Below are 12,709 nucleotides of genomic sequence, written 5' to 3'. Positions count from 1 at the left end.
ATACAAAGCCTAGTAATGATCTTGAGATCTACAAACACTAAATATATACCAAGTTCCACAAATGCATCTTTTAGAAGGCAGATTATATCATTGCATAAATACTAGAGACAAACATCTTGATCATGAATATAATGTATTTTTTGATTTCAAGGTAGAAACAAAGCAAAAATATGTGGAGTATCTAAGATGTGAATCATAAGAAACATTTTAGTTTTGGGATGATCCTGCACATCATTTTTGTTGAGTTGCAATACTCTGCATTGGCAAAATAAACCATTTTTTCCCTGTTCTGCCACTTAATCAATGCAATTTATCACACTCTGCCATAGAAAAATTTAGAATGATATAGCTGGAAAGATAAACACGAGAGTCGAGAGAAAGTAAACTGCAATATTTTTTGATAAAGTCTTTAAGAGCCATATATAAGGCTCCTTTCCTGGCCATGCATCTGTTCGTGAAGCTATGACAACACCAGAACAAGTTTGTATCAGTACCTCACTAGTCTGCTGACACTCATATGCCTCCCTTAAATAAATTCCACGCATGCTTGCATCTGCACACAAACTCGAATTTCAGAATATTGGCACTCTTCACCAGTTTAATTTCCATAAAATTTATAAGGTTTGCATGATATATCATATTGAAAGCATACAAATTGTTCTGAAATGTTAAAATAGTTATTTGACTAAAGTCGTCAATAACTGTACTTGTCATAGACAATATATTAACTTAAAGTGCTTTACTCATGAAATCATTTTATTGAGTTTCATCAATTCATAGCATGACCTTTGAGAAATCAATCCTATATTCAAAATTCAACAAACTTTGAAAAAACATTAGTGTCCTAAAAGAACCTTTTAATATAAATGATCAACTGCCAAATGAAATTTGTGATAATAAAGCAGTTACTAACACAAAAGGTTAAATTATGATTCAAGTAAACTAATCTTTCTCTTCAATAATAATCAAGGCGACCCACATCCAAAACTTATCTAGATGACAGTCTAACTGTTATAAATACATAACTTATTATGAAAATTAAATAGTAAATACTATGCATAAAATATTAAAGAAAACCATCTAAGTAAACAATCAGTTGACTAAACTTATCATTGACAATTTTTCTTGTATCTCAGAAGATATTTTTTAATTTGCAGCTTCCAATTGCACTGAAGTGTAAGCCCTAACACTTGGATTGGGTTAAATATTTTAAAATTAAATGCTGATGATGCAGAATTAGCAATACCCTTACTACTGGACTGTTCAAAAGGTGGTTTATCGTAGGCTACAAAATATGGCACCGCAGAGGATCTAGGCCTCTCAAACAAGAAAAATTTTGTCCTGTCATTAACAATAATTCCAAAAAGCTAGCTAACTTATTATTCTGTCATTAACATATCATTGTAATCCTAACATGTAACAATTTCCTTTTCCTCCCAAATTCAGGTACATAACTGACTAAAGAAACATAAGTATACCCACATGCATTACATACAACCATAAACCCAATTATTTTCGTAACACATATGGGCTTAATGTGAAACTTCTGTAATTCTAATTGTACTTACCTTCAGCATGACTACTACGCATACAAAACATCCAACTAATATCAACACAAAAGACTGTAATTACCTTGGACATCAAGGCCTACCAAACAGGTCATCTGACTTGGAGATAGCATTGGGTGCTCCTTAGATTTTTCACTCACAAATCATCTTAATAATGCCAACGAATTTACAGTTTCCAAATTCTAGATCTTGTTGTCCTGCATTTTGTCACCACAACATGTAGGTAACAATACAAGACTTTTTTAAACTAGTTTTGTATTTCTTTGAGTTTAGTTCATTATTTGATTGGTTAGTATTAATCAATCAATCAACTCCAATTCACGTAACGAACTCTTTTAATGAAGGCTTTTGTCAAGTCTTTTCAGTTTTGTTGTTAGTCCAGCCTATGCTTGATTTTTGAAGCCTTCAATGTCTATTTTCTCGTTTTTGAGAGTGTGTTTGTTGGTTTTTGGTGTTTTGGTTTTACTCAAGTCACTGCATTTGGTTTTCCCTTCGATTTGATCTATCTTAGGCCTTAATCGGAGCTGGCAACCAGAAGATATGACCATTTTAGTGCCCAAAAAGTGGATCTTTTAGGTGCAACTGTGCGAATTAAAAATATCATGCTATATTTTTTAGTTGACATTCACTTTGTGAGAAATATAACATGAATTCATTTTATGTTATGTTTTTAAGTTACTTTATCATTTTGATTTTTCAATTAAAGTAACTATAGAGCACTTTATGTTATATTTTCTAGTTGAGTCACTTTTTGATTTTTCACTTAAGTGACTATATAAACTATATAGTTTAATTTAGTTTTAGAGTTTTAAATTAAAAACATCCTAGTAAATATTATTTTTTAAATGATATTTGCATGATATATGACAAAACATATAGTTGTGCAATTTAACCTTTAAGACCCATTCGCATATCTTTTTAAAAATATGCAAATGCATCTAGAGAGTGAGCTTTTGAACTAAAAGCATGAAAATGCCTTCGATTCAAAATATGCAATGACCTCCCAAGAATGAGCTAAGCATAAGATATGTTTTCAAAATATGTAGTCAACCTCCAAGAGTGTGTTTTGCACTAAAAAGGCCTTTACACATGCATATTTTTTAAAACATGCATATGCACTCTAACAATGCGTTCAACAAAGACTAGCACTTAGACATGTTTTAAAAAGTGCATTTGCATCTTGAAACCGTTTTTAACCAAGATGCATGTTTTTTAAACATGTCAATGCACCTCTACAGTGCATTTGGGTAAAGGAAAGCCTAAGACATGTTTTTAAAACATGTATATGCATCTCTAAAGTGAGTTTGAACTTGTCAACATAGTCATTGCATCCCAAGATCCCGTTTGTGCTTCCAAGGGCAAAACCGACCCATGCATGTTCTTCCTAAGAACACGTTTTTGCATAGAGATCTCAGATTTCTCCATGAAATCTCTTAAAATCTTCTCCTCTAGGGGCGTTTTCGCAAGTCCAAGCATTCTCGTGCTTTAGGTGTTGATTCTTCTTGCAAAAAACATTTCATTTTATGCATTAAAAGCCACGGTTTTGGCCAAAAACACCCATATTTGGGCATTTGAATCCACGATTTTACTCAAAGGAGGGTCATTTTGGCTTTCTATGGTATAACAAATACATTGAGGGCCACATTTTTGCATTCCAAAGACAAAAAAGTTCCATGTAATGCCCTTTGGAAACCACATTTTTATCAAAAACGGGTTTAGCATATGCATTTTACCAAGACCACTCCATGCATTGATCATTGTTGACAACGTTTTTTAGTATGGGCATGAAAAATGTCTCATTTGCAACTCATTAATTATTCCTCACTGAAAGTTGGAAGAAATCAAAGTTTATTTTGGAACTTTTCTAAGTTAGAGCTCCTCCCTCCTTCATTCTTGGATCACTAACAAAAAATGGACATTTTCAATTTTGTTCATTAATTCGTACTTATCTTGCTATTCTATTGCACATTTTAGCTTGATGTATTACACTTGTTGACATAGATGCCATGAAAAGTGTGTTTTCTCTTTAAACATGATGTTCACTCTCATTTTCACACTTTCGAATTTTTCCCAAACTCCAAATTCGAAATTGCATTATAAATCCACTTGTCTCTTGACATGTTTGAGTCTAAAACCAAAGGCACGTGTTTCTTTTGGGCTTGTTTTCATTATTTGCTTGCTTGCTTTTTTGTTTTTCTTCTTTTGGAAGAAGTTGCAAGTTCTTTCCCAAGAACTTGAGCACATTTCACTTCACTCCACATTCCACCTCTTCATGCAAGTGCATCGTTTCATTCCATATTCGCCATTACATGCAAAGCCACATTGCATCCATTCCTTTCATATGTAATTACACTTCTACATGTGATTGCATATAATCTCACCCTCCATCCACACTTAAATGTAATCTCATTCTCCATCTATGATTACATGTAATCTCATCTTCCATCCGCAATTACATGTGATTCCATCCTATTTTCCAAATCCGCTTACATGCATTTCCATCCTCCGAAACTAATTGCATGTTTGCATCAAGTCACAATTAAATGTAATCAACTTTACTTGTAATGATATCCAGAAAACCCATTTTTTACAAAAGGTCACACTTTAAAAGTCAAAAGTTATCATTTGCATGCATTCCCATGCACCCGGCCTTCATTCCTCAAGGCATCTTTATAAGAACTCGTTCTTTTCCCAGACGCATTTACATGCCATCCATCTTCCTAAGTCCCATTTTAGCCTTCCACATGCACTTTCCATATCACACCCAACTCATTGCACATGTTCCATGAGTATCTAATCAATACTCCAAATATATTGTTCCTCAAAGATCCATTTTGCCAATATTCTCATGGAGTCAGAATCCATATCTTCCATTGATGGATTCAACCCCATTAAAATTTTCATGTTGACGCAAGCCATGATATGCCAGAATTTCTATAAAGAATGAAGACATCCAGTAAAGAAGGCATGCTTTGAATCAAAGAAGCGGTAACTCATCCAGCCTTCATTTTCCCAATGATTGTCTGAGAACCTCAGTTTGTGTGGGAATGCGCCAAGCACTTTACTTTTTTTTTAAAGTTAAAGATGTTTGTCGGTAAGTTGTTCCAAGTTTACCTCCGGACATCATTTAAAAGGTCTTCAAAGTGCAAGGATATCTAGAATGTGCAAGTTTGACAAGATAATTCACAACTTGGAAAGAGGAAAAGCTTGATCGCATTGAGTTTTAAAATCACAACTGGAAACTAATCATGGTGAATGTAGCAGCACAAAATACAAGAACTCCCGATCTTGTGATCATCCGAGATAACATCGTCAAGTACAAGGCCCTTCACAACAATCCCTACGATTGTTTGCCTTCTCTTTCGTCTTCTTTCTTCTCTATTTCATGTTTGTAATTGAAGAGGATGTATTACATGAAAATGTGTAATTACAACTTATATGTGTACTGAGATGTAATCCAATTATTTCTCTTGTTAGTTAGAATGGGTCAAAGTTGGTTGAGTTACTCTCACTTTTTCCTCTTTTTTCTCTACTCCTTTGCCTATATAAAGGAGTGCCCCCTCCTTGTAAAATCATCTTTTGTTGTATGCAAGAAAGCTCTACCATACTTGTGCAAGCATAGCTTTGACTGTGTAGTACGAATTTGGGAGAAAAGTGAATAAAAAGAAGCAATTGAATTTGAAGCTTTAACTGGAAGCGATTGTGATAGAGCAAATTAGAAGCTTTGACTGTAATTTGTGCCTATTGTCTTTGATTCATGGTATTATTGTGTGTTCAATTATAGAGCATAGTGTTCAATTATAGAGCATAGTGAGTTAAGAAGCAATTGGAGCCGAAGCTTCGACTTGGAGCGATTGTGGGATTACATAGACTAGAAGTTGAATGTAGCTTGTATTGTCATCTTAAAATCACGAAAAATAGTTAGAATTTCCCTACTTCTAGAAGTCTTTGCGCCCTAAGGGCCCGTTTGGTTGCTGGAATACAACCGGAATAGGAATAGGAAATTAGAATATGATTTGTATTCTTTGTTTGGTGCGTGGAATAGGAATAGGGAATAGGAATACGTATTCTCATTTTAGCCTCAAAATGAGCTTTTGTCCATTCCAAAAAATACTTGTAATTGGAATTGCTATTCTTGCATTCATTTTAGCTTTATCAAATTTGATTAAATTTTCAAATCCGCTTTGACCTGGGGTGAGCGCTGGAACTTTGTTTTCAATATTTTCAAATATTTCAGCGATTTTCTAATGGCGCCGATTGCATCTTCAGAAATATTTTCAAATGGCGCCGATTGCAAATTAACCCTATTCCAATTTAAGCTTGCATAACCAAACAAAGGATGAACAAGATTGGATTGCATTTTTCCATTCCTATTCTTCATTCTCCATTCTCATTCAAATTTTCTATTCTAATTCTCAATTCCTACGCTTGCAACCAAACGGGCCCTAATGGTAGTAATATTTCTTACAAATTAGATTAAAACAGAATCGAGAGCCAAACTGGTACGCTTTCAAGTAGCCTTTGAGTTGGTGTTAGTTTATCAGTATCACCATTTCCAGGTACTAAATAGAAGTGTAGCTAGAGATTTCATCTTACCCATTACTCACTCCGCAGGTATGTGGATTCTTTCCTGAAAATTAAGGGGAAAGAATATCAGTAACATCTCTTACAAAATATCTCAACTTCTTGCTTACCTTGAGTTGATCCAAGGAACAATGAGAAGGAGGAGCCTTCCCTTTAATGTAGGAGAGACTTTGTCTCACAAGCTATGGCTGGTCTACCTATTTTGTGACAAGATTTTCACAAAACTGTCAGTTGAAAAATATCCATCGAACAAATCCTACCACTATTGCTCCTCTCACTTTGATGGTTGCTTTATCAAATACTTGTTCCCAAAGGAACTCTCAAAAATGATTCAACAAAATTCTACATAAGTTGTATAGGAATAGATTGTATTTGGGATACCTACAAAACTGAATAATGATATTAAGAGAATATTCCTGACATCAGGTGGGATGTCAGCTCTCTCCTTCTATTAGCTTCCCAAAAAAGAATCCAGAATGTAAGCGTCCATGATAGGATCAAGAACATGCCTAAGGCCAATTATGGACTAAAAAAAGGTGAATTGATTAACATTGAAAGTTTGATACTTGTAAAGAATAATATGACAAGGTGTAGACAACATAGCAGTTCAGATAAAAACATATAACATAGAAGTTGGCAGAAAGATATATCATTCATTTAAATTTAAAGTCTATACCATCAACAACATATAACTTATTCCAAGCCAGATACAAAATAGAGCCCGATGGTTGGATAAGGCTGTCAGCCATCAGCAACTAGCAGCCTTTCATAATGAATGTTTTATTACACCAATAACTACTACTTAACTAAAAAAAGTATTATTAATTACTTGCATCAGATTTGTCATCCACATCAGCCCCCTAGAAAAGTCATCATCTTCCAAACAGCAGAAAACCAAAATGAGGCAAATATATGTTAAATAAAATTACAAAAAGGACCAAGGAGATTGTCCCTGGAACTAGAGAAGCTTAGGGAATAGAGTGTTGTTGCATGCAATGAAGGGGACAATGGTTGCCATCTCCAACTGTCTCATTGTCTAGAAGATGTTGGCTGTCTCCATCAATGACTTCTTCACCTTTTCAAGTTTGGTATCTTTTCTCTTCATCCCATCCTAAACAATCGCCAGTTATGTTGATTTAACTGTTAACTATGAGTACCTATGTACTACTTGCTCATGATGTTGGGCTATAGTGCTCTCTAGAGCAGTCACTTGAGAATGTTCCTATGCCAGTTGTACCCGGCTCTTCTTTGCCAGCTTATAATATGCCTTAAGTTCCTATTCAATTTGTTGGGTGGTCTTGTCTTTGGTCATGTCTGCCTCCTGCAATGCTATAGTGAGGTGACTACAGCATAGCAATAGCTCCCTAAACAAAGGTTGATGCCATGAAGTGCATGAAGGACTCTGCCAAGCCAACCATCAACTTGCAACTCTGTAGATTGCCAAGCTACTTCCATTTCTTCTATCATGACTTGTGGCCATCCTTTTACAATAAAGTATCTAGCAAATTCCTTATGGAACTCCACCTTCATAGACCTCAAGAGATTTTTTTTATAGCATGCACAACCAAGGGGTCCTAACCAATATCCAACTCTTTGGTGATTGTCACTACTTTGCTCATGAAAAGGACCGTTCCCTCCAGCTAGTGACCATATCTTTGATTGGCATCAAAAAGGCCATGGAGGTTTTGCTTGTCTAGCTGTAATACTATATCTTGATATTCCCCTATTGGTTCTTCAATTAGTGGTAAAGATGGAATAGGAGGAGTACCTTGTGTCAGTTCCCCTTCGGTTCTTTCTGCCGCCATCCCTGAAAAATTCTTGTGCTAGTCTTAAAGACTCCATAAGTGTAGCCTCTACTAATACCCTTAATAACTACAGCCAACTATCTATAATGATGTGAATGTCTCATTCTACCCCTTCTACTAGTAGTGCCTCACTCTCAACTAGCGGTTGCCCCTCATGTGGTGCAATTATTTCCTCGCCACTTGGTAATATGGCCAAAGTTGGTGACCCCTCCTCCGTTGTCACTTCCACAAACTATTGCTTTCTATGAAAATGTGCCTTTCTTTGTCGATGCCAAGGGCAGCAATGTCAATGTTTGAACTAGAAGTGTGGCCAGTTGCAATGCTACAACTAGCATATCCTATAAAGTGGTACATGCACCCTCAATCTTCTCTCTATGTCACCTCCTTCACCTGACACTACCAAGGTAACTTCGACAGCATTATCAATTATTCAACACACCTCAATGGTGTTTGTCTCCCATTCACTGTCACACACCAGATGACTCCAATTGGCACTCCTCCAGGCATAGTCATTTCTTGGCAAATTGGTCGTCTCATGTTAGTATGTCCAAGTGCGTGCAATAGAAGATAGTTGGCATCAACAGCTCCAGCTCTTGTAGCAAATAAGTGGTTGTTGGTCATCTCTCGATTCTTCTACAAGCACCTGCATCCAAACAAAGGTCAATGGCATAGTGTGCCATATAAAATGATTTGTGTTCCAATGGAAAGAACTCTAGCATCCTATCAGATAAAATTGGTACTCAATAGTAAACCTTACCCATGCCTATTCCTACCATAAGATTGATTTGCCACTTGGCTATGTCAGATACGCAGCTTGCACCTATGCGACAATGATGAAAGCGCACTCGAGAATATACCAAGCAATTGGTTGTAATACCCAACGTGATGATCCCGACCTTAGGATGCCCTCCAGAAACTCAATACGGTATGCAGACAATAAACAAGCTCCATATGGTGACAGCAGGCAAGTGGTATCAAGACAATATAGAACCGTACGGTTAGAAATTCATACAATGGAAAGGATGCCAGAGACGTACGGTTGCAAGTTAATAGCCATATGCTACAGGCCATACGGAGGGAATGCTGAGATATCGTACAGGGGATGGGTGTGACTTATGACAAGAAGAGGAGGATGTACGGTAAAAGGTAGAGTGTACGGTGGCAAGTACTCAGTCCATAATGAACCCAAAATGATGCAATACGGCTAGTGACGATGGATAGAGGTATGATGCCGTACGGAAGGTTGTACGAGAAGCGTGTGATGTTGTACGTAGAGAAAGCAGACAAGTCCGTACGGTACAGAGATCACAATGGGTTGCAGAGAGAAGGCGTACAGTTGTTAATAGAGGCTGTACGGTGGATGAAGGAAGCTATACGGTGGATGAAGAGGTCGTATGATCGATGTGCAGGGTGTATGTAATGAATGATTGATGTTAACCAAGAATACAAGCGCACAATGTCACACACGAGACACACATAAAGGTAGATACATTCCAAAAAATAAAGTATCTACTCATAAAATGTTGTTCCAATTTGCTAGATCCAAGCCGAACAATACAAAGATGAAATAGGGTGAGGGTTTAATCCCACCGAAACCGAAAGAGCCAAGTAGGGACGATCTTTCACTTCCAAAATGGCGAGTTACAAAAAACCACAACAAGAATTCACAGTACATGAAAAATAATCCCCAAAGCATACCTAAAGACTTCCTACAAGCCGTGCTTAAATACCCGTCGGGAAACCATTCCGAGGGTGTACGAAGATAGCCGACAGTGACACAAACTTCGAACACAAAAATAAAAATGGGTCCAAGATACATTAAATCAATCAGCCCATTACAAAAGTTTAATTTATTATTTAATTTATAACGGGAACATTACAGCCAAATGATGTAATTAGTAAATAAATTATCTGAAGCCTATTTTATGTAATACGGTTACAATAATTTAAATTTAAGTTTTGATACTCCTAAATACAAGGAGATAAGGCAAAAAAAATTAGGCCTAAGATAGTTCGTTTTCAGATATAAAATGAGGCATGGTTTCGAGCTTGATAACAGTTAGTAGAGAGCATGCTAGTTTTCTGTGTGGAAAAACTGTCTTTTTTTTCTTCTGATTTTATTCTGCCTAAAATTATTTTGTGTGAGAATGGTCTGAGAGCTGTATAGCTTCCTTGATTTCCTTTCTGTGAAATCTTCACCATTTTTAGTATCAAAGCTGGCAGATCATGGACTTGGGCAGTTTAGAGCTTGTGAAGACTAGATCAGTGGTGTTTGTTGTTAGTTCTTCAAATACCGAAGGACTGAAAATTATATTGGAGCTGCAGAAGTTTGTAAAAGAGTGAGTAGTGGAGCTGTCACCTAAAGAGGGAATGGAATCACTGTTTTTTTTCTTAAGAGTTGATTGTAGAACTTTAGGAAATAAGACTGGTAAGATTGTTGCATCAAATAGCAGCAGATTGATCTTGAGAAATATTTTGAAGTTTCTAGAAGAAGACCACTGAAAAGTGAGAACATTTTAATGGCGGTCTTCTCATTGATTCTTTATATGGATCTGTACCTGTAAAGGAGCTATGCATTGCTGCTGAGGGTTGCAATGTGGAGCAGCAGAAGGAATGTAGTTGAAAGCTGCCAATGCCGCATCTGAATGAGAAAAGAATAGAAATCACAGCCTCCAATTTAATCAAAACTAGTTTGAAGTGGCTTTTCAAAGCTATAATAGATTTTTCTGGCAGACAGTGCTACTGTTTACAGAAATTCACATCAAGAAATCACTGTTTGCAGCCACAATGTCTGTATTTTCAAGATTAAAAGCCACTTGGGTAGCCACCAAAATTCAAAGGTCGCAAAGAAAGAGATTGTTGCTAGTTTTCAAGTCACAAAGAGACTACTGATAGCTGCTCACAAAGAAGGAGATTGCATTGTTACTGGGTTTGAAAAATGCAAAATATTATGAAAAGCTGGGAGCCAGGAGCATCAAAAGCCAGCAATCATTTTGAAGAATTTGTTCCAGTAAATGAGCAATTTTAGACAAAAGGTGACGAGTTTTTTATTAAAATATGTGTGACTAATTTTATATATAATATTGTTTGCGTATTTGAAATCTTTATATTATCCATCATATAAAGTAAAGGAGAGACAATTCTAATCTCGGAAAAAGAATTAAAATTTGTACGAGAAGATTATTTTTCAGCCCTCTATCATTACTAGTATCTGAAGTGAAGAAGTCCCAGTCAGTGCAAGACGACCTTTTCCAAGAGATGGCACTCAGAGCTTGAGAAAAGGAAGAGGATGAGGAAGAGGTTCAGGAAGGCAAGCTGCCAATGCAGAAATTCTGGAAAGGATGAGATGCATGGAGGCACGATTGGAAGCTATGGAACTTGCACAAAGAAGAGTAGCGACATAGAGTATGGCAGTGATGAAGAGGTGGACCCTCAAAGAGAAGATGAAGGAGTTGAAACAAGAATCATCGCACAATTCTGGGAACCAGTTCCAAGCCAAGGGTGCAAATGCATATGTATGAAGGCAACTTAGATGCTGAGGAGCTGATCAATTGGATTACTGCAGTGATGAAGCATTTTGAATGCGAAAGTGTTGCTAATGACAAGAAAGCGAAACTCACAGTAACACGATTGGCAGGTCATATATCCCTCTGGAGGGATGGAGTGCAAGATGAAAGGATGCAGCAAGGACAGACCAATATTAACAGTAGAGACAGAATATTGGTAAAACTAAAACATAAATTCTTTCCCAAGGATTACCTACTTAATCTTTTCAAGAAATTGTGAAACCTTGGACAAAAAGACATGACAGTTAGAGATTACACAAAAGAATTTTATAAGTTGACCATTACAGCTGGTCACTTCGAAGATGATCCTGAAACGGTGGCTAGATACCTCAATGGACTGAAATATAACATTTGGGATGAAACTAGCCTTTTGTGCCCTAGAACAGTGGAGGAAGCATGCCAATATGCTCAATAAGCCAAAGACAACAATGGCAAGCGCAAAAAGAAGCTTGTAGCTTGCATCACCAAGAACACACTTATCAAGGTGATAATTCTTTTAGAGGAAGAAGGCCTCATTCAAGGGGTAGAGGTACAAGATTTTTTGGAAATGTTTTAATGTAATAAATATGGGCATAGAACTTATGAGTGTCTAGAGAATCCTAGCACAAGTGCGAGAAGTGCATATATGCTCAAGGTGAAGAGGAGGAAGATGTACAGAAACCTATTGCTTATAATGATGCACCTAAAGTTGGTAAATCACTCCTCATGAAAAGCTTGTTACTTAAGGTCAACAAGGAGGTGATAGAACCACCTCAAAGAAAAAACTTGTTCAGAACAATATGTAAACATGGAGGAAAATATTGCAAAGTCATCATAGATAGTGGGAACATAGACAATCTAGTTTCAATAGAGATGAGGGAGGAACTGCACTTGGAAAACGTCATGCATTCTACTCCTCAACAAAATATCATGGTTACAAAAAGGGCATTAGCCTTTGGTCAACAAGCAATGCAAAGTAGATTTTCAAATAGGAACTATATAAGGATCAAATAGTATGTGATGTTATGCCCATGGACATTTGCCACATTTTGCTTGGAAGACCCTAGCAATATGATAGAAAAGCTAGTTATGCCATTTGGTATAACCAATGCACCAAACACTTTTATGCATCTTATGCTAAGTAGTCGAATTGGGTACAAGTACATGGTTATGAAATGCTGGTACAGCAGAAACTTTTTTAAGGGAT

General features: G+C 36.5%; 1 protein-coding gene across 1 annotated transcript in view; it reads right to left on the bottom strand.

Annotated features, from left to right (window-relative positions):
- Window positions 1–12,709, bottom strand: part of TPP2 (tripeptidyl peptidase ii) — a 313,725-nt gene that overhangs the window by 200,581 nt on the left and 100,435 nt on the right. The window contains exon 15 of the mRNA XM_089825602.1: window positions 495–553. Within this exon, the coding sequence (XP_089681728.1) occupies window positions 495–553 (59 nt within the window). The remainder of the gene's footprint in view (window positions 1–494; window positions 554–12,709) is intronic.

This window comes from Cupressus sempervirens, chromosome 4, assembly GCF_028749045.1.
Source record: "Cupressus sempervirens isolate cs-2001-9-10 chromosome 4, ASM2874904v1, whole genome shotgun sequence".
Classification (NCBI taxonomy): Eukaryota; Viridiplantae; Streptophyta; class Pinopsida; order Cupressales; family Cupressaceae; genus Cupressus; species Cupressus sempervirens.
Note: the sequence above shows the minus strand (reverse complement) of the source record. Positions and strands in the feature narration are given on the sequence as shown.